This window comes from Phyllostomus hastatus, unplaced genomic scaffold (assembly GCF_019186645.2).
Source record: "Phyllostomus hastatus isolate PE091 unplaced genomic scaffold, TTU_PhHast_1.1 phas_contig_1162, whole genome shotgun sequence".
In the NCBI taxonomy this organism is placed as follows: Eukaryota; Metazoa; Chordata; class Mammalia; order Chiroptera; family Phyllostomidae; genus Phyllostomus; species Phyllostomus hastatus.
This window is the reverse complement of record NW_025333537.1, coordinates 2,565,792-2,584,404: the sequence shown is the minus strand read 5'-3', so window position 1 is coordinate 2,584,404 and position 18,613 is coordinate 2,565,792. Positions and strand designations below refer to the sequence as shown.

The following is an 18,613-nucleotide window of genomic DNA, read 5'->3' as shown; positions in this document are numbered from 1 at the left end:
TAAATGAAACAGGTCTTTTATTTTACGGAAAAAACTACACGAATATCTGGCCAAGCCGATAGCTGACATGCATGTGCATCTCCTTCCCAATGTGAAACCCGACGTCACCTCCACTTTTAGAGGGAGGACACTGAAGACCAGAGAGGTTAACCGGCTCAAAATCACACAGCCAATAAGTGTCAGAGTCAGTAAAACAACCCAGGTCTGGCTGACTCAGTGTTTCAGAGATCAGCACCTTTCTGGGCCAGAAAAAAAGGGCCACAGAGTCAGTATTTTCAGGCTTTGTGGGTCAATCTCTGCCACAACCACTCAGCGCAACCACTGTAGCACAGAAGCAGCTATAGACAATGTGAGTGTGGCTCTGTTCAAACAAAACTGTATTTACGAGAGCAGGTGGTGGGCTGGCCCTGGCCCTCGGGCAGCAGCGTACCAAGCCTGGTTTAAACTGCCTCGCAGGCTCCCCCACATTCAGCGCAGCTTTCCTCTCGTCTGCTTCCACTGCCCTGTGGTAAACGTGGGAGGGCGGCGACTGCTCACCGCAGAGACGCCCTCGGGAGTTACACAGGGGTCCCACCTTGGGTGAGGGCGGGGCGGGTCGGCTTCCCGGTGGCTACAAGGCCTCAGACACAGAGGCCACGTCACTGTCACGTTTATGTCTATCGACTACGCTGCTGACTTGGAGAGCCTGGCTCCAAAGTGCCACGTGTCGCTGAACATGAGATAATGGCATGTTCCTCACCTTACTCCTCAGAGAAGGAGGAGCCCCCTTACACCTGAGTCCTTACCATGCCTCTCCTTTTACAGCATTACTCCATCTCAAACAGAACTATCAGGGCAGCCAGAAGCCCGGGATGGGGCGGGGCGACCACCAATGCTACTGATGGGAGTTTAGAGGGCGAACTGAAGGACGACTGTAAAGAGGGCATCATCCCTGCAGTCTGACCCCAGCTTTCCAGGGGCAAGGGGTGTGGTTATAAAAGGTAGCAATCTCACAATTTAAAACCAGACTAAAAAAGAAACAGAAAATAAAGAGAGAGGAAAACAAAGAAACAGAACAGGTAGTTACATTGTGGCGACCATAAACACGCACCCACAGGACACGCAAGGGAAGGCGACCGCCCCCACAGAGTGTGCTTGGGCCGGGCCGTCCGCTGGGATGAGGACACTCGCTGACAGCACCGGGCCCGGTTCAACAGGGGCCGCATCCTGAGCCACCGAGACAGAAACAGACGCTGTGCTCTGGACAGCCACGCAGAGGGGCAGCACGGGGCTGCAGGACCATCACGCACTTGTGAGGAGCACACACAAAGGTGCTTTGCAAATTGTGAGTAGAGGAACAGCAGTATTTTTTAAATTAGCGTATTTTCCATAATCTAATGTGCACAGCACTAATAGACTGGGTATGATACAGACACTTTTAAACTAGTTTATCTTCATTCCTGTAAGTATACACTGTCAAGTTGGCCATAAAACTTTTTGGATTCTTTAATTGGGACAACGGGGGATGCTTCAAGCTGTGGTCACCTTATAAAGCTGCAGACAGGCAGCAAAACCATCTCCCACAGAGCAGCTCTGCTCACAGAGGGGACTCTTCTCCTTGCTCAGCTATGAAGGAAAATGTTGGGCACATCCACATGAGGACGTTACACAGTCTCCATAAATGAGGTTTTGGGAGAATTTCTCACACGATCAAATGCTTATAAGGTGACTAATGGAAAGGGAAGGACAAAACTGCATTTCTTTTTTCCTCTCTCTCTTTTCTTTAAGTGGACACCTTGTCTTTTTTTTTTAAGATTTTATTTATTTATTTTCAGAGAGGGAGAAAGAGAGAGAGAGAAACACCAATGTGCGGTTGCTGGGGGTCATGGCCTGCAACCCAGGCATGTGCCCTGACTGGGAATCGAACCTGCGACACTTTGGTTCGCAGCCCACGCTCAATCCACTGAGCTACGCCAGCCAGGGCTTAAAACTGCATTTCAATCTAAATATATATACAAGTAGCACACTCAGGCACAGGGAGTTACGTCTGGATTGTGGGATTAAGAGTAGCTTAAGTTTTCTTTTTCCTGCTTCCTTGTCTTTCCTAGTTTTCCATTCAGAAAAAGTAGTAACTTTTAAAAAACAAATTGTACTTCATAATTAAAATAAGGGACCAGGTCACAGGGACAAACTGGAAGCGCTAGGATGGAGGTCAGTTTCAGCTGTTTAACTAATCGGTCTCTAAAATGGCTCAAAACCACCCTCCCTCTCTTCCAAGAAGCCAGAGGAAAATCATCTCGTTCCGAGCAAAACTGCCAGCCAAACGTGAGCGACCGCGGGCGCCCCGGGCTCCGAACCTGTGAGAATCTGCAGCCGGATCTGGGTCAGCGTGGTCAGCGAGGTCTGGTAGAGGACGCAGATGTTGCAGACCTTCTGCACCTCCGCGGAGTCCACGCGCCTGCCCCCCACGGGCTTGAGGATGTTGCGCACCGAGGCGGACTTCTGGAACGCGCGCTTCAGGAGATCTGGCGGGCACGGAGGGGGCGTGTGAGCAGCAGCGCGGCCGCCTGCCGAGTCCCACCCTGGCGGGAACTGCGAGCGCATGTCAACCCAGTTCCTAATTTACAGCCATGGCCCGACAGTGCGGCCGCTGCTCGATTCGACTCATCTCTTCGGAACAAAGCAGAAACGCGTTAACAACAGGATTTCAGGTAAAACCCGAGACATCTTCAGAATCAGAAAATTTCTCAGAAGCCAGACAATATCATTCTTACACGGGATCCTTTTGCGTACCAGGTAACTTCAGAACCCACAGAGGTAAAAATTCCAAGGACTATACTGGGGGGAGGGGGAAAAGATGGGGGACCTGGTTGATCCCCAACTTTCTGTGCTTTTAGGTGGAAGAAGGGGTATAAGCCCCGAGTACTGACATTCAGCTGGGTCGTGCTCTACTTTTGCTTTAAGCCTTCCCATCTGTGTCCTGCTAAGGGGACAGTCACTGAGCCCATGCGCACTGACAGCCACGGGACGGGACTCTGCAGCACTCGGGGGCAGAGGAAGAGCGCCCCTGACCCTGCACATCTGCTGCGGGCAGGTAATTCCACTGATTATGTGCTGGTGGCACTTCCTTAACTTTTCTCGGTGCGTGCAGTGAGACACCTCTCCGCACAACCCGTCACTGACCCTGCAATGGGACACCGCTGCGCTGGTGACCGAGAGTCCCCTTTACCAGGAGCCCTACCTAGGAGATTTCTTTTACAATTAGCCACACAGAAAAGCTCCACCTCTCCTAAGAAACAGGTCTTCCTCTTTGTGGGAAGAAAGGGTCCCAAGCCCCTTTCCATCTTGCCTGCTGGAAATTCAGGACCAGCTGGAAGCTCAGAGAAGACCGCGGCCGCCCCATGGAACGTGTATCAGTGGACGTTCTCTAGGCACGACCTTGATTTTGCTCACCTATATCTATTTCCCAGGTCCCGTATTCTATTGCTAAGGATTTTCCCCCGTTTTGCTAAATGTAAAATTGACTCCAGCAGTCTCAAAGTCTCTGTGGGAGAGGCAGACCGTCACACAGCAGAGGGGGACGGACAGGCACCCTGGGACACCCAGAAGTGTTCCTTCTCGGCCAGGCAGAGGCTCGGCCGGCCTGCTCAGCCACTCACTCTTCACGGGGAGCACGTTCTGTGGGGAAGCCGCCGGCACGTGGGCTGCGGGCTCCGGGTTCTCCAGCAGCTTCTTGCTCAGGATGTCACTGAAGAAGATGCGGATCAGGGGCACCCCCCACAGGAACTGCAGCTGTTTGGTGATCAAGGGCATCGACTCGTTAAGGCTGGGAGAGAAAAGGAGACCAGGTGTGTCAGTTCCGCCTGGCGAAGGGCCAGGGAGGGCCTTCCACTTGCAGGTGCAGCTAGGACCTGCCGTTCCACAGGGTCAAGGAGATAACACTAATTGAAGAAGGGGGCTCCAACCGCTGAGGCCTGGATGCGGAAGGCACTGGCCTCTCTATCTTCCCTGTTGCTCCACCCAGACTTCCTGGGCCGCCAGCAGCCCCACGGCCCTCCCCAGGCCCCCAGGCTGCACGGGTCACTGCCATCTCCTGGACACCCTTCACCACTCCTCACCCCGGTTCCGTCCTGTTTACCACTAAGATGACAAGAGCCATCTCACGCCTGCTGTGCTGCCCTCCCCTTCACAGCCAGCCCTCAGGCCCGGCCCACAACCCTCGCCGGCTCTCCGGCCTCCCAGGAGTCTTGCTGCCGGCAGGTGCTGTTTCTCCACTCCGCAGCGCAGCCCCAGTATCGGACTCACACCCCGGAACCCGCCTTCACCGCCTCCCTGCTCGAGACCCTGTGGTGGCTCCCACCGCCTTCCAGCACCACACTGCAACAGCCTCTACCCACTGGGCACGGGCTGGGCCTGGAGTGGGCGCTGACGCGCCCCGTCTCAGTCAGTCCTTGGAGACGCCCCTCCCGCCGTGTTCCAGATGAAGAAAGGGAGATGAAGAGACTTGTCCAAGGCCCCCCGAGACCGGGCTGTTCACCACTGTGCTTTCCGCCCCACACTCCGCCCACGACAGCCCGATGCCCAGCACACGCTCCTCCACCCTCCTCAGTGTGGGGCAGCGCACTGGTCGCCAGCTGGCAATCCGATTTTTTTCTATGGGGTGTCACTCAGGTACACGGAAAAGGGGGGAAACCTGGGGATTCCCTTCCCTGGCCCTCAGTTTTCCGCCTCAAGCGCACCCGCCAGGGCCCCGGGAACGGGGCTGAGCAGCACGGCCGCCTCAGACCTGAGACCCGCTGCAGCCCAGCCCAGGGCACGCCTTTGAAACGTGTGACAGCACCTTACTTAGTCTCTCTCTTCCAGCCCAGCGGTACTTTTTAAAAACCATTTTTAAGTTCTCGATTAAAACTTTTAAAATTTACATTCCACCTCTTGAAAAGGATCTGGAGGGACTTCAATTCCCTTTGAATCATGCGCCTGATTTTAGTACTTCCAAAACACAGCAGCCAAGCAACCAAAACAGTGGTGCTGGAGAAGAAAGGAGCATTTACAGACACTGCGTGAACAGGGCAGAAGACGAACTGGCGTGACCTCACTTCTGGGAACGGCTGTGAGGGGCGAGGCCGAGAGGGCGTGCGCACACGCCAACTCCAGGCGGCGGCACCAGAGATGGTTTCCGTTCCCTCTTGTTCTTACCTGCACTTCACACCGTGAACACACACTGCTTCTGTGCTAAGAAACGGGACGACATGAGCCCAAGCAAAGGGAGAGGGGGAGCTGATGGGAGGGAGGCAGGAGGCGCAGGAGGGACGGCGATCCGCCTGCGCGACTCACCCGTAGTCCACGGATTGGGAGAACCAGCCGAGGACGGGGTGCCAGTGGGTCAGGTTGGACTTCTTCTGCGACACGTACTTCTGGCAGTAGCACAGCATCTGGGTGAGCAAGCCCACAAACCCGTCCGTCTCCTCCTCCAACACGCGCGGGCTGAGGGAGCCCAGCTGCAGGAGGTTGCCTGCAGAGAGAGGAGGAGGAGGCTGAGTGCACTGGGCCCAGGCAGATGCGCGTCGCCGGCCCCCTGCCCCGCTCTCAGGCAGCCACGTCGGCGCGCAGTGAGCAACTCCACACCAAGGGCACCTGTCGGTGCTGGCGCTGCGGAGCGATGCAGGGCTCGGAAGTGGGCCGACCCGGCTTCCGGTCCTGGCTCTGCCCCAGACCGGCCGTGCGACCCTCAACCCGCCTCTCGAACCCTGTCTCCTCATCGGGAAGACTGGAGCACCGGCCCCCACTCCTGGTGTGAAGACCGTATGACCCACAGGACATCTGGCACACAGAGGTTTGTGGCAGTCAGCTGGGGAGGGATTTTAATATTATGCTAAGATGTTAAAACCAGAGGTTAACATAAGAAATAATCCTCTGAAGAATATCTGAAATCCCTGGAAATCAGGTATTCCAAGTGCACCGAAGTTATTTAACATGCCCTGTGTGAGGACTCCCTTAAAACCTGGCCCCAAGAACCCTTTTCCATGTGAAACAAACCAGGCCACAAGAATCACGCACGTCTGCTGTTTGAATGCTTCTACCCACAAACCCTTCCATCTACAGTGAAAACACGGTGAAGCAGGCGATGCAGGTCCTACTCGGAGCACCCCCCCCAGCTGCGCCCCCACCTTCTCCCAAGACGGGAATTTTCCAGGCAGCTCATCACGTTTTCAATTTCCCTTGGGCTGGCAGGAAGTAAGGGCTGAAACTGAACATTCACTTACAGCCACTCAACCAGTTTGCCGAGCTGACAGATTTCCTACGTGATTTCGTTTCCCGTGTCCACTTCAATGGCCTCCCTGATTACGTGCTCTCACTGTGATCACTGCTAACCGTTTCCCGACGTCCAGGGCACAGTCACGCTCCAGCCACAGATACTCACCCATCAGACACAGCGTGTGGCATCCTTCCAAACTTTCACAGACATCACGGCATCGATCTTTATCTCTTAAGAATGTGATGAATTTACGAAGCAAGTCATGGGATTCCAAAACAGCGAGGCGCTGAGAACAAGTGCAGACTGTTAAAGCGAAAGCTGACGGGAAGAATTTCCCACTAGAGCATGAACTTGACCACCTGCAGGTCACCCCCTAGTAGCCAAACATGCTACTGATCACCAAAAATAAAAGGAACAAAGGTGAGAACCTGTTTCTTTGGGGTATTAACCAAAGTGTGCCCAGAGTGGCTGCTGACTTAGAAGAAGACTCAGGGGAAGAGGTGAGAACTAACAGAGAGACCATTTTACGCTCTAATTTCTAAGAAGAAAGGCAAGCGTGGAACTGGGGGGACTCAGAGCCCACTCACCTCAGGGGTCACTGTGCCGAGATGCGTCACGAGAGCAGGCACAGACATGATGTGGATGAGGAACGGCCGGAGCAGGTTGTCTGAAAACTGTGCGGCAACCACAGGGCTAGACACAGACAGGTCACCGCACTCAGGGGTCTGCGTGCGAGCCTGGGACAAAAGGGCAACGCTACCAAGGCCCCCCAGCCCCCTGGAATAACGCTTCACCGGACTTCCAGAAAAACCAAAGACCGGAAATGGGGCGATCCACTGAGGGAACGGCTGAGCCGAGGACGGGACAGCCACAGGACGCAGCCATGAAAAATCAGTTGTGAAGTTTTACTGACATGAAAAAATGCTCAAAGTACATAGTAAACTTAAAAAAAAAAAGGCAGAATAAAAAACTACATGGGGAGAGGTGAGGGGGTAGTGATTGGGAAGGAGAGAAATGAGGGATTTTGGAATGCATGTGCCCTGACCGGGAACTGAACCGGCGACCTTCCCCCTTTGCGGGACGACACCCAGCCAGCTGCGCCACACGGGTCGGGGCTGGCCTTCCAAACATTCTAAACCCGTGTTTATAACACTGTTCCATCGGCTTATGCCACCCTTTGCTGGCCCTCCTCCAGCTCATAGGTTTCCTTTATCAACTAAAATCTCAAAAGGAGAAGGAATTTTATCTTGACCCGGGGCTGACTGAGAACCAACACATTCAAGGCTACAGACAGAAGATAAGAAAAGAACTGTCACAGTGACTCGCCTCCTCTGCCCTCCCCCAGACCAACACTTCCTGCCGAGGCAGCGGGCAAACCCAGACCCACCGGGAGTGACCAGAGGACAGGGGAGCGAGAGGGCGAGGCGGCCAGCCCCTCGGCTGCCCCCACTCACCGCAGTGCGAGAGAAAAGGCTGCCGTCAAAGTGCTTTTGGACAGACAGGGCCGGGGTCTCGCCAGGCCTCGGGTTAACAGTATCTGAAAGGAACATTTCAACTGGTCAGGGAACGATGCCAACTCTGTATTCCTTTGTTCATTAAAAAAAAAAAGAGACATAAAAGTAAAATGAGTACCTCAGATAAAAACTAAATTGGAATGTTTTTAAAAATGAAAGGAGAGAAAAGTGATGGGTATAGAGGTTCATTACACCCTCCCTCACCTCTAAATAGTATGTTTAACTTTTAAAATAATAGACAGTTAAAAAATTAACAGCTGACAAAAACACCAGACTTAGAATTTTAAGACAAGCAGCCCCCAGTTCCGGGGTCACGCAGAGGCCGCCTTGCTGGGGGGAGCTCTGGCCGTCACACCACCCCCCAGGGCTGCCGTGCGGAGAGAGCGAGGCCGCGTCTGCACGGACCCCATCCCGGTGCCAGGCAGAGGGACGGGCCCGACCCACGCCACGGCTCACGCTGAGGAGTTCCGAAGAGTTACTTCTAAACAGCAGTGCAGGCTCCTGACCATCCCCCCGCTACACGGGCTGGCACGGAGGGTGCAGCGTGGACAGAAGGCTTTTGAGGACACAGAGCTACCCAGTTAATTCCAGACGCCAACCGAGAAGGAGCCAGAGGGAGCGAGCCCCGAGGCCTCCCCCGCCCCCGCCCGAGTTTCAATTTCAAGTGACTGGATTACACCTGCAGCCGAAGACACAGCACATTAAAGGGATCCCAGTGCCACCGTTTCCCTTCACCCAAACCGCAAGTGACCCAAGCGACCCAAGGCGGGGGAGGGAGGAAAGGACACTGAACATTCAACTCTTTTTGTAAAGTGTTTCCGGGAGGAGGGCACCGGATATGCCAAAACCAAACACAAAAATCCAAGCTCAGGTTTGGGGAGTAAGGTCACATACTAGGGGACTGGGCCACAGACCTGCAGCACGGAATAAAACCCACGCTGGTTGAGATGTCCCATTATATTTGCGCAGATGTGGGTCATGGCTGGTCGAAGACTCTCACCTAAACAAAGAAAGAATCCTGAGACACAAAAAACGTATCTGACCATACGTGAACGGTTTAGGTGGGACAGAAAGCCACACCCCGCGCCCAGGGCCCCAGGAAACGGGACACTTTCTGGCTTGCCCTCCTGCTCCCCTGGGCCTGGGACCCGGGTTCACGGAGGCACTGCACATCCAGGACCCTCTGTCTCCTGGAAGGCCCGGGTCACGTGTCATCCTCAGGTGACGGGGCCGTCATCCCCCAGCCAGAAGTGACGCCCCCAGGCTCTGAGGTCCTGCGGCACCTTCTCTACTTCCCTCCGAGGGCCAGGCACTGTCTATTCTCTGCTGCTGCCTCCTCTCTCCAACAAGATCGAAGCTCCCTGGCAGGGCCCAGGGCTCACCATGTTTTAAATCCTGCCCGGAGTCCAGGACAGTGCCTTAAAATAAACCCTCCCCCTGACTTGGGGCCTTTGAACGCCGGCTTTCTCTGCTTTCCGAGTTGTCCCTCCTCTTCATCCTGCGACCTCTAACTCGCCCGCCTGCTCCCAGCTCAGACGGCACTTCTCCAGGGAGGCCTGAGCGCTGACAGAGCGAGGCGAGGCTGGCCCTACCCGGCGCAACTCCCACGTCTCCTGTACTCTCCCTTCCGAGCACCAGGGCACGGGACACGCATGTGACCTGTCTGCAATGTCTGTCTCCCCCACGAGGCTCTCAGGTCTGTGGGCAGGAGTGGCCACAGAGCAGCGTCTGCACAGTGTCGTAGTCTGCACAGTGTACGGCACAGAGCAGGCTGTTTGCTGAACGGACGGGTGAAGTGACTGAATGAAAAGCATAAAGCTGAGTATAATATTCCCTGAGTATTCAGGGAAGTAGGCAGCTTTACAATGCAAATGTTATGGTCAAAGATTATTTGCTGCTGAATGATTCACCAAATGAAACGACAAGGCTTAATGTGAGCAAACATTGTCACTGGGTGCTGCAGGGGTAATAAAAATAAGATCAGAGGAACCATAGCTTTAAGCATAAATTCCAAAAACGGAGAATATAACACACGACACTGAACACATTCTGGACACTACAGTGTAGCCTGCTGGGAAGTGTGAAGGGCACCTTTGCCGGTATGGTCTCGGGCCTCCCGAGGCTTGAGATGGCAAAACTGCTTCTTAAAAAGGTGGAAAGGGCCCTGGCCGGGTAGCTCAGTTGGTTAGAGCATCTTCCTAATTTGCCAAGGTTGTGGGTTCGATGTCTGGTCAAGGCACATATAAGAATCAACCAAAGAATACATGAGTAAGTGGAACAAATCAATGTCTCTCTCTCTAAATGAATAAATTAAAAAACTTAAAAAAAAATTAAAGGTGAAAAGGTGCCCAAACTCTGCCCTTAGGAAAGATTTTGAAGCAAGTCCCACAGACCTTTTCCCCGGAAAATTTTCCACGTTGAAGTGTCTGTGAAGGTGACAAGCATCGTGAGGTACAGTGTGACGAGTCTGGAGTCTTGTAAGATTTCAGGCTGGAAACAAAGAAGAGAGTGAGTGAGATAAGACACGTGCACTCCAGTCCCAGACAGTGAAGCAACATTGTATAACTTGTCTGAGTGGACTCTGCTTGAACAAGTGAGTCAGCGTTACAAGCAAGTATTCTTTTTCTCTTGGGGAATGACCACCTTAGGAGTTAAATGACAGGGATTTTGACCCATTAGTCACTAACTACAGAATCTGAAGTACTTCTGAGAATGGAGAACTGAGAATTCTGGGAAACAGCTGCTACCTGAGCCCTTGCAAAGCCTCTGTCCCCGAAACTCCTCCCTCCTCCTTATGCGCGAAGTGGACGTGGCTGCTGTTTGCACCGCCTCACACCTCTGTCCGCCTTCTCCCAACACAGAAGTGGGCACGAGACCAGGCTGGGCCAGTGGTAGTACCCCACCCTGCTCACTACTGTGACCAGATAAGGGTTGAGACCGGGGCCCCACTGGGTCACTGAGGTCTCCCAGATTTTTAACGGGTAGGGACGTCACCCTTTTCTCTTTGGTCAAGACAGAATATGAGGCCAGAACTGCTGGCTTCCAGGATCACAGCAGAAGCAGCCAAGGTGACTCCAAAAGGCTCCAGAGATGAGAAAGAAGAATGAGGGGAGAACCCAGCAGCCCCGGCTCTGATCATCCCCAGCTGCCATGTTACAGAACACACTCTCCGACAAAAGGTTCTTTCTTGCTTAGCTTGTGTATATTATTTGCTGTGCTCGTGTTGGATTCCTGCACTGATAAAAGAAGCCTGACTAGGGTAGCAATATAAACGATGAAGTATCCATTACAGCAAAACCATGGGGAGGAAGATGGGACTCCCTGGCATCGACACTGTGGCAAGCACAGGTCGATGTTCAAAATACGTAGATCAAAGGAGGGCTGAAATGGACAAGGGAACCTGACTCGCTCTCTCCTAGAACGGGGGCTCCGATAACTCTTTACTGGATCCTGACTGATAAATCTGACAGGTGTAACCTATGAGGGAAGCACGAGGACTCTGAAAATGCATACGAAAGGCCCCAGATGGGAAGGACACATTTCCAGTGTTTCACTTTTACCTTGAGCTGCTTAAGAAACTCACAGCAATACCAGAGGATGTCCTTGATCTGTTTGATCCACAAGAGGGTGAGATCCTTGGAGAGAGCCAGGGACACATACCACACCTACAAGGAGGGCAGAGAGAAACGCCACGGGTGGTTGCAGGGGTCAAGCGAGTACGTGCCAGCTGCTGGCACGGCCCCGGTCAGCTCGGTTCGGTGCCGCGTAAGGCAGTGAGGATCGATGGGCAAACAAGCAGCCAACGAGACTGACTTTAACCCTCAACCATCCCACTCACCTTGGGTTCATTCTCAGCATCCATACTGCTCAGGATGCAGCGGCACAACTTTTCAAATCTCTGCAAGGAGGCAGAAGGGGGGCGTTAAGTTCCTGGAACTAGTGAAAAACGGGAAGCAGCAAATGTCTGGCGGACACCCGACGGAGGCATGCCTGTTATGCCAAAGACTCACACCCACGATCATTTTAAGTTCCTTCCCACAGACATGGGAACTGAGGGTCAGAGAAGCTAAAGAAAGGCTTTCAAACCGGCAGCCTCGTGGGTTGACGGGCCCTACGTTTGTTTTGGGAGCTGGTACATTTCATATAAAATCCAGATGGGGGCTCCCTTCGAGAATGAAGTTAATCCAGCAAACTCCGCTTGGACTCCTGCAGACCAGCAGCCACCTCCTGAAGCAGGCTCTCACTTGCCATTTTGTGAGATTCGTGGATACTTTTGTCTCAGACTGCCGTGTCATCACTTCTTATCTTCAAACGCAAATGGAAGGAGAGGGGAAGCTGGACGCCAGACTACACTGTGGCGGCACCAGTCCTGGGTCCGCCCTTAAACTCGGTGTGGTCCTGGGTGGCTGCCCCATCACTGTCAACTCTAGTTCCTTCTTCCGTAAATGGGCCCACCTCACTGAGCCTGTTTGTCCTCGTCTACGTGACCGGGTGTTCCCGGCCAGCGAACTCCTCCCTCTCCTGCTGGGCTCCGAGCTCTCCAGAGTAGAGACCTTGCCCACCTTGTCGCCTTCTGGAGCCCCGGGGCCTAGCAGAGGGTCTGGCACAACGGGAGACTCGGCGATAATGAAGGCATCATCCCTGATCACCCAGAGGCATGCCTCAATGGTACCGTAAGTACCGTTACAGACAACTAGCTGTTTCCTGGAGTCGTATTTTCTGGGCTAATTCTAATCCCAAACGTACAACCAACATGTCTTCTTTGGCTTGCAGGATTTAAAAGAAATTTGAAATTAGCTACTGATTTTTATAAATTAGAAAACTGAGCATAAAGAAGTCCAGCATCTCTTTAAGAAATCAGAGTCCGCCACTGGGTGAAGCTGAGCGGAGGCCGTCCCCTTCGGGTGGGCGTGCCCAGACACCATCACTCCCCCGGTGTCCTCGCGGTCACCGAGCGCTTCCAGCTGTGACGGCTGGTACTGTGTGTGGTCTCATGAACGGCTTCTTGCACTCGCTCACCTCACTCACCTGGCTCCTGTGTGCAGCTGAGTCCACCGAGTGCTGTGATACTTGGTGAGGAGAGAGCTGTGAGGAGGCCCGGAGGCACAGGGCATAACCCCTGCAACACAGGTCCCAAGGAGACCACAGGGCAGGATGTGGGAGTACCAGAGAGCTGCTAGCCCAGGGGGTTGCTTTAAGGACCGAATGGCCTCACATTTATAAAACACCTGGCAGACAGTAAGTACAATGTATATGTGCTATTATTGTTTTACCTCATTATCCTCTTTAATTCTGAACAAGAACAGCAGTTTCCTGGCGATCTTAAAAATACACAGTGCACTTCTTTTACTGGACCCAGAATCATCTGCTTTAAAAAACTCATCGATCTCTTTCCTAAGGAACAGAAGGGTAAAAAAAAAAAAGACAGTTTTAATTAGGTGCTCAGAGCAGCTGGAAAGCTTTTTAAGCACTGTGAGGGAAGGCGCCATCTCTTCTTGCCATAAAGTGGGAGCCAGAGAAAACGTGCTGAGGGTGCCGGCACCCACCTGATTTCCCTCTGCAGTCGGCTCCGACAGAGGAAGCTCCGGACGTGGGCCTGAATGCCCACGGCTGCGCGCTCCCGCTCCTTCTGCACGAGCCTCTCCTCCCGAGCCTGGCGGGCTCTGTCGATGAACCACGCTCGCGAGGTCTGAGAAACGGTGAACATGTTCGCACACCTGCACAAACCCTGCAAGGAAAATGGCGACTGGTCGGTGCAGATCATTGAACGAAAAACACACACAGAAAGTGGCTCAAGAGCGGCGGGTGGGCAGGGACGCGGGCGGCGGCGGCAGCAGAGAGCTGCCCCGGCCCTCCAGCGCCTTCCAGAGTGCTAATAGCTCTCCTGGCACAAGTCCCAGCTTCCTGCCGGCTCTCTTCACGCAACTCACTAAGAGCAGAGACTCTTCTCTTGTACCAAACAATCACATTTTCTTAAGAAAAAGAGCACCGTGCCCGGCACAGGGTGTGGGCCCTCTAACTGTCTAACGAACAAGCGAAGCAGGACTCGATGCCTTCGTTCAACTCTGTAACAGTTAAGGAGCAGTTCCATGTATGCAGCCCTAGAATTATTTCAGCCCTTTGAAGGCAACCTCGAGGCTGGTGTGGTCCCCGGTGAAAATGAGTTTGACACCGCTGCACTAAATTGAACAGGTTTTGTTTTACGTGGAACTTAACCGTTGTTCTTACTGATCCCACTCTTCGAGGGGCAATGAAGCACTCAGAGCAGACTGGTCTGGTCCCACCCACTGACTGGTACTCATGGAGAGAGGCTCTGAATTATCCATTACGCACTTTCACCTCAATCACCAGCCACTCTTTTCCCGCCGGGACGGCTTTGGCTAGCAGCCTGCGGCGCACAGCGCTGGTGCAGGGAACGTCTGGTGCTGAGACGATCTCCCTAGATGCGGATTAGCTTTGTCATTCTATCCAGAGAAATGTAATCAGTCCAGCCGGCAAAAGCACTGAAATGTTATTCATAAGTCCAAACTTCTAGAAAAGGATTTCTTTCTGGGCTACTTCACTGGAAGCAGCACGCACACGGAAACCTCGCCCACAAGGAAAGGCTCCCGGGAGGCCCCGCCCATGCCGGCACGCGGAGGGGCCTCTGTGGCCCCCTTTCGGCGCTGCTTCCCATCTGTTAGACACAAGTCTTTGCCAACACGTGCGTCTCTCCTCTACAGGTCTCAAAGCAAATGAACCGAGTCCGCCTGACCACGGGAGCGGGGTGAGAAGACTGCAGATAAACAGGCCTTCCGAGTCACTCCCTCTCCCCACCCGGCAGCGGGCGCCCCGAGTGCGCACCCGAGGGCCTGCCTGAGTCGCCGCCGAAGTGCCAAGTGATCATCGGTGGTCGTGCAGAGGACTCACCGCCGGGGGCAGCTTCGCACTTCAGTGCCACTTCTCTTCTCTGCAGAAGCGGAAGAAAAAAACCCAGATTGAGGGTTAGAGTCTTTTGTTTTTAATCCTCACCAACAGATAGAGCAATTGACTTTAGAGAGAGAGGAAGGGTGGTGGCGAGAGAGAAACATCGATGTGAGAGGAAAACAGACAGGTTGCCTCCTCTATGTGCCCGTCCTCGAACCAAACCTGAGAACTGTGCCCTGAGAACTGACCCTTGACCCTTCAGTGTATGGCTTGATAGTCCAACCAACACCGGCCAAGGTGAGGGTTAAACTTTATAGCTAGAGCATCATACAGCTTCCTCCCTGAGTAAAAGCAATAAATGCAGTGCCTCTGGTTTCAACAATGACAACACTGTGTTCTCTTTAGTTCATGTCTGGTCTAAATTTTAAACTTCATCTCCACAGGCCTCACAGTTTAAGGGAACTGGTTGAAATACAGCTGACCTTGAACATGGGTTTGAACTGCACAGGTCCACTTATACATGGATTTTTTTTCAATAAATACTGTAAATGTATTTCCTCTTCCTTAGGATTTCCTCAACATGTTTTTCTCTAGCTTACTTTATTGTAGGAAGACAGTAAATAAAACAGGCAAAATATGTTAATCGACTGCTTCTGTTACCAGTGAGGTTTTCAGTGAACAAGCAGGCTGCCAGTAGTAGTTCAGTCTGGGGGGAATCAAAAGTTATACGTGGATTTTCACGGGCACAGGGTGGGGGGGGGTCAGTCATACAATCTGGGCCTGTTCAAGGGTCAACTATGATGCCAAAGAAGTTACTGGATCAAAGCTTTGTTATGTAAACAAGAATAACTCAGGGGATAGAATGTGAAAAAGCCACTGATAATACTGTTTAATATTTTTAACAACATTGAAAAATGTTTACCCCTAAGAAGCCCTGTGAACCAGTATGACCTTGATTAGACGAGAAAGAAAAGCGCACGTGCACACGGAGGCCCGAGACTGGGGGGGACACTCTGGCACGTTAAGTGAGAGGGGCTGCTCCAGGAGAGGGGAATCGCGGGGAGCTGTGTTCGGTAGCTGGTCTGTCCTCTGAGCCTCGCACAGCAAGCTCACGGAAAGGCAGCACGGCACTGAGAGGCGTCTCGGAGCCCTTCTGTCTTCCTCTGCTCTGGGGCCAACCTTGAGGCCGAAACGAGCTGACACGCGTCAAGTACCTACCGAGGTGGCCAACCTAGCGCAGTCAGTAAGTCTGATGTGTTATTTCTACAAAGTTTTTCTTCTTTTAAACCAGTCTTCAACAGAGGCTCCCATCTGTCACTAAGGTTCTTGGGATAAGAAATAATGTTGGGACCCTCACATTCCTCAGATGAGATTTTTTCCCTGTCCCTGGGTGCACTAAGATGCATCAGTCCTGTCACGTGGGACACGCACCCCTGGCCCTGTTTAGGTTGGCTAATGGCTTCAGACTCCTGAGCGCTGCGAGAGAGCTGGGCCCGTGCCATGAGCGGAGTGGTTTGCTTTTTCCTCAACATGTAGAGCCCTTCGCGTGTGGGGGCGGGGAGGCGAAGCAGGAGAAGCAGGGGCCCGATCCCAGTGGAAAACAGGAGGCTGCACACACACTGCAAGCGCCTGCAGGAGCACAGCAAGTCCTTGGTTAACGTTTTCTATATGTTATTGGAGCCGGGGCAAAACACAAGTAATGAAATAAATTCTACCACAGGCCAGTTGACATAAACAAGAGTTAAGATCCTACAGCATCTCCTCAATGTTAATGTTAATCAACACTAATGAAACAAAGCTTTTTGTGGACCTGCTGTATCTCACACGTCCCCTTCTCCCAGGGGACCCAGGATACCATCCCCTCAGCAATACTGTATGTCGGTTTCTGTTTAGCACACACGAGTCTATAGTCTGCAGTTTTTCTAGTTCTTATATACCTCCCCTGCCTGTACTGTGTCTACTATAATACATTTTATCCATAAAATAAAACACATCATAAAGTATTTAAGTGCTTCCTTTGCTAAATACCATGGAGGATCAAAGAAAAGGCTGTAACAGAAAAAGTTTTGGATCAGACAAAATAACCCTTGGTTCTTTTCAGTTCTGATTCTACCTCATTTGGCCAAATTACCCTGTTTGGGCCTCAGTTTCCTTATCTGTAAGTTGAGTATAATATTAGTAATGCACCTGCTTCCTAGGGTTGCCGAAAGGATTAAATTAAGAATTCAATGAAAGATTTACCCTTCTTATACCTCAATTTAGTCCTCATGACACTGTAATTAGCATTACATGAAAAAACATTAATAAAAGCATCTGGAAGCAAAGAGTACATAAGCAAGCTTTTCTGTACTGTCCTTAAGCAGCTTACAATTGAGTTAGGGAAACACCAGTGATAAAGGTGGGAAGATGAGGAAAAAAGAGGTTGGTAACGACCAAGGTCACATGAAAAGCAAAATGAAAACACGTTGCTTGAGCACCCACCGAGGGCCAAGTCCTTTCTAAGCCATCTCTAATAAGAACAGCAACGCTGTGAGATCATTGGGTGTCTCCCGTAACCCAGGTTAGACCGCCAGTTAGGGTCAGAGCCATGATTTCTATTCAAACAGACAGGACTCAGTCTCTCCTTCACTTAAATATTCCTATGAGACCTGCTCAAAAATCAGTCTTTTCTGGAGAGGGCCAACTTCATGGGGAACGATGAAAGAGCAAGAGAATCCAAAGAGTATTGTTCAAAGGTGGAGCAACATGCCAACTGCTGACTGCGCCCAGAAGGATTCTCTCTAGGTGATGCGAATAGGTGGGCTGTCAGGTTTAATGACTACCTCTGTCTAGGTGTGTGCTACTATCAGTGCCGCCTTCACAGGAAGAAAATGAAATAGAGAGATGGGGACAGGGCTTGTCAGAGGTCACTAGACTCCTAAATCTGAACTCAAGTCTAACTCCAAAGCAATTATTTCCTTGTAAGTGAAACACACGAGACCCAGAGAGTCCCCCATCCACAGAACAGCAAAGAAAAGCTGAGAAGGCAAGGCTGTCCGTGGAGCTAGGTTACAGTCAAATTTTGAACAAGCTTTTCTTTACTGCTTCACTAACTCCAGCTGCCTTTATTGACAGTGGAGTGTCTGGCCCGGTACTAAAACTTGCATTATACAATATCCTCTGTGAAACGAGATAATTACGCAATTTCACAGTGGAGGAAACTGAGTCTCAGAGAGGTGAGGGAACTCACCCAAGGTCACACAGCGAGAAAATAGGATTTGAACCCTGGTTTCGGTGACTCCTAAGACCCGGCGTCTTGCCTTGGCAACAACAGCCACAATAACAAATCTTTTCCACCCAGCGTTAGTACGTTTATGAAGGCCCAGAAATGACAAGAGATGGAAAAGGCTACGGAGAGAGCACCCTTAAGCGTAAAAGCCAGCCGCTGGCACCTGACCCTCGGACCAGGTGAGGCAGGGACCTCTGCCCAGGGCCACCTCCCTTAAAGTCCCCGGCCCCAACACCCAGTGAATCCACAACCCTGGCCCCACTCGCTACCGGTAGGACGTAGACCTTTCTCCGCTCGAGGCCCCAGCGCTCGGGGTCGGAGCCGCAGGTACTGTCGCCTCAACCGAATACACCTGAAAGCTGGTGGACCCGGGGCAGCGACCAAGACTTCACCGCCATCTTGCCCCGGGTGTTCCTTTTCAGAGCTCCGCCGAGCAACAGCTATCCAGTTCCGGACAACGACAGTTCCGCAGAGCTTCTCCGCCCGGGAATGACAACCTTTGAATCTTTCCCTCCTCTCTGGAAGCTGAAAATCGGAGCATTCAGGATCAGGACAAATGCCTGACCCAGAAGAGAGAAGATGCAACTTTTCTAGCCAAGCATGTTGGAAGGAAAGCGGCTAATGTGTAGGAGTACATCGGATCGTCTAGGAAAGGGCCCTCTGCGGGGCGGAAGTGGGATACGGACGGCG

At 52.3% G+C, this 18,613-nt stretch overlaps 1 protein-coding gene across 5 annotated transcripts in view; it reads right to left on the bottom strand.

Annotated features, from left to right (window-relative positions):
• Positions 1 to 18,576, bottom strand: part of UBE3B (ubiquitin protein ligase E3B) — a 44,046-nt gene extending 25,470 nt beyond the window's left edge. Inside the window, exons 1-14 of one of the 5 annotated variants that reach the window (XM_045842243.1) lie at positions 18,193 to 18,576; positions 14,593 to 14,698; positions 13,296 to 13,477; positions 13,023 to 13,143; positions 11,588 to 11,647; positions 11,310 to 11,414; positions 10,143 to 10,239; positions 8,664 to 8,749; positions 7,690 to 7,772; positions 6,823 to 6,928; positions 6,401 to 6,521; positions 5,314 to 5,491; positions 3,639 to 3,805; positions 2,337 to 2,504 (exon numbers count right to left, since the gene is read on the bottom strand). In XM_045842243.1, coding sequence (XP_045698199.1) covers positions 2,337 to 2,504; positions 3,639 to 3,805; positions 5,314 to 5,491; positions 6,401 to 6,521; positions 6,823 to 6,928; positions 7,690 to 7,772; positions 8,664 to 8,749; positions 10,143 to 10,239; positions 11,310 to 11,414; positions 11,588 to 11,647; positions 13,023 to 13,143; positions 13,296 to 13,456 — 1,453 coding nt within the window. In that variant the 5' untranslated portion in view covers positions 13,457 to 13,477; positions 14,593 to 14,698; positions 18,193 to 18,576. Of the gene's footprint in view, positions 1 to 2,336; positions 2,505 to 3,638; positions 3,806 to 5,313; positions 5,492 to 6,400; positions 6,522 to 6,822; positions 6,929 to 7,689; positions 7,773 to 8,663; positions 8,750 to 10,142; positions 10,240 to 11,309; positions 11,415 to 11,587; positions 11,648 to 13,022; positions 13,144 to 13,295; positions 13,478 to 14,082; positions 14,542 to 14,592; positions 14,699 to 18,192 lie in introns of those variants that run through there. The other 4 variants (XM_045842252.1, XM_045842260.1, XM_045842268.1 and 1 more) reach the window with 4 other exon arrangements.
• Positions 18,577 to 18,613: the final 37 nt, after the last annotated feature.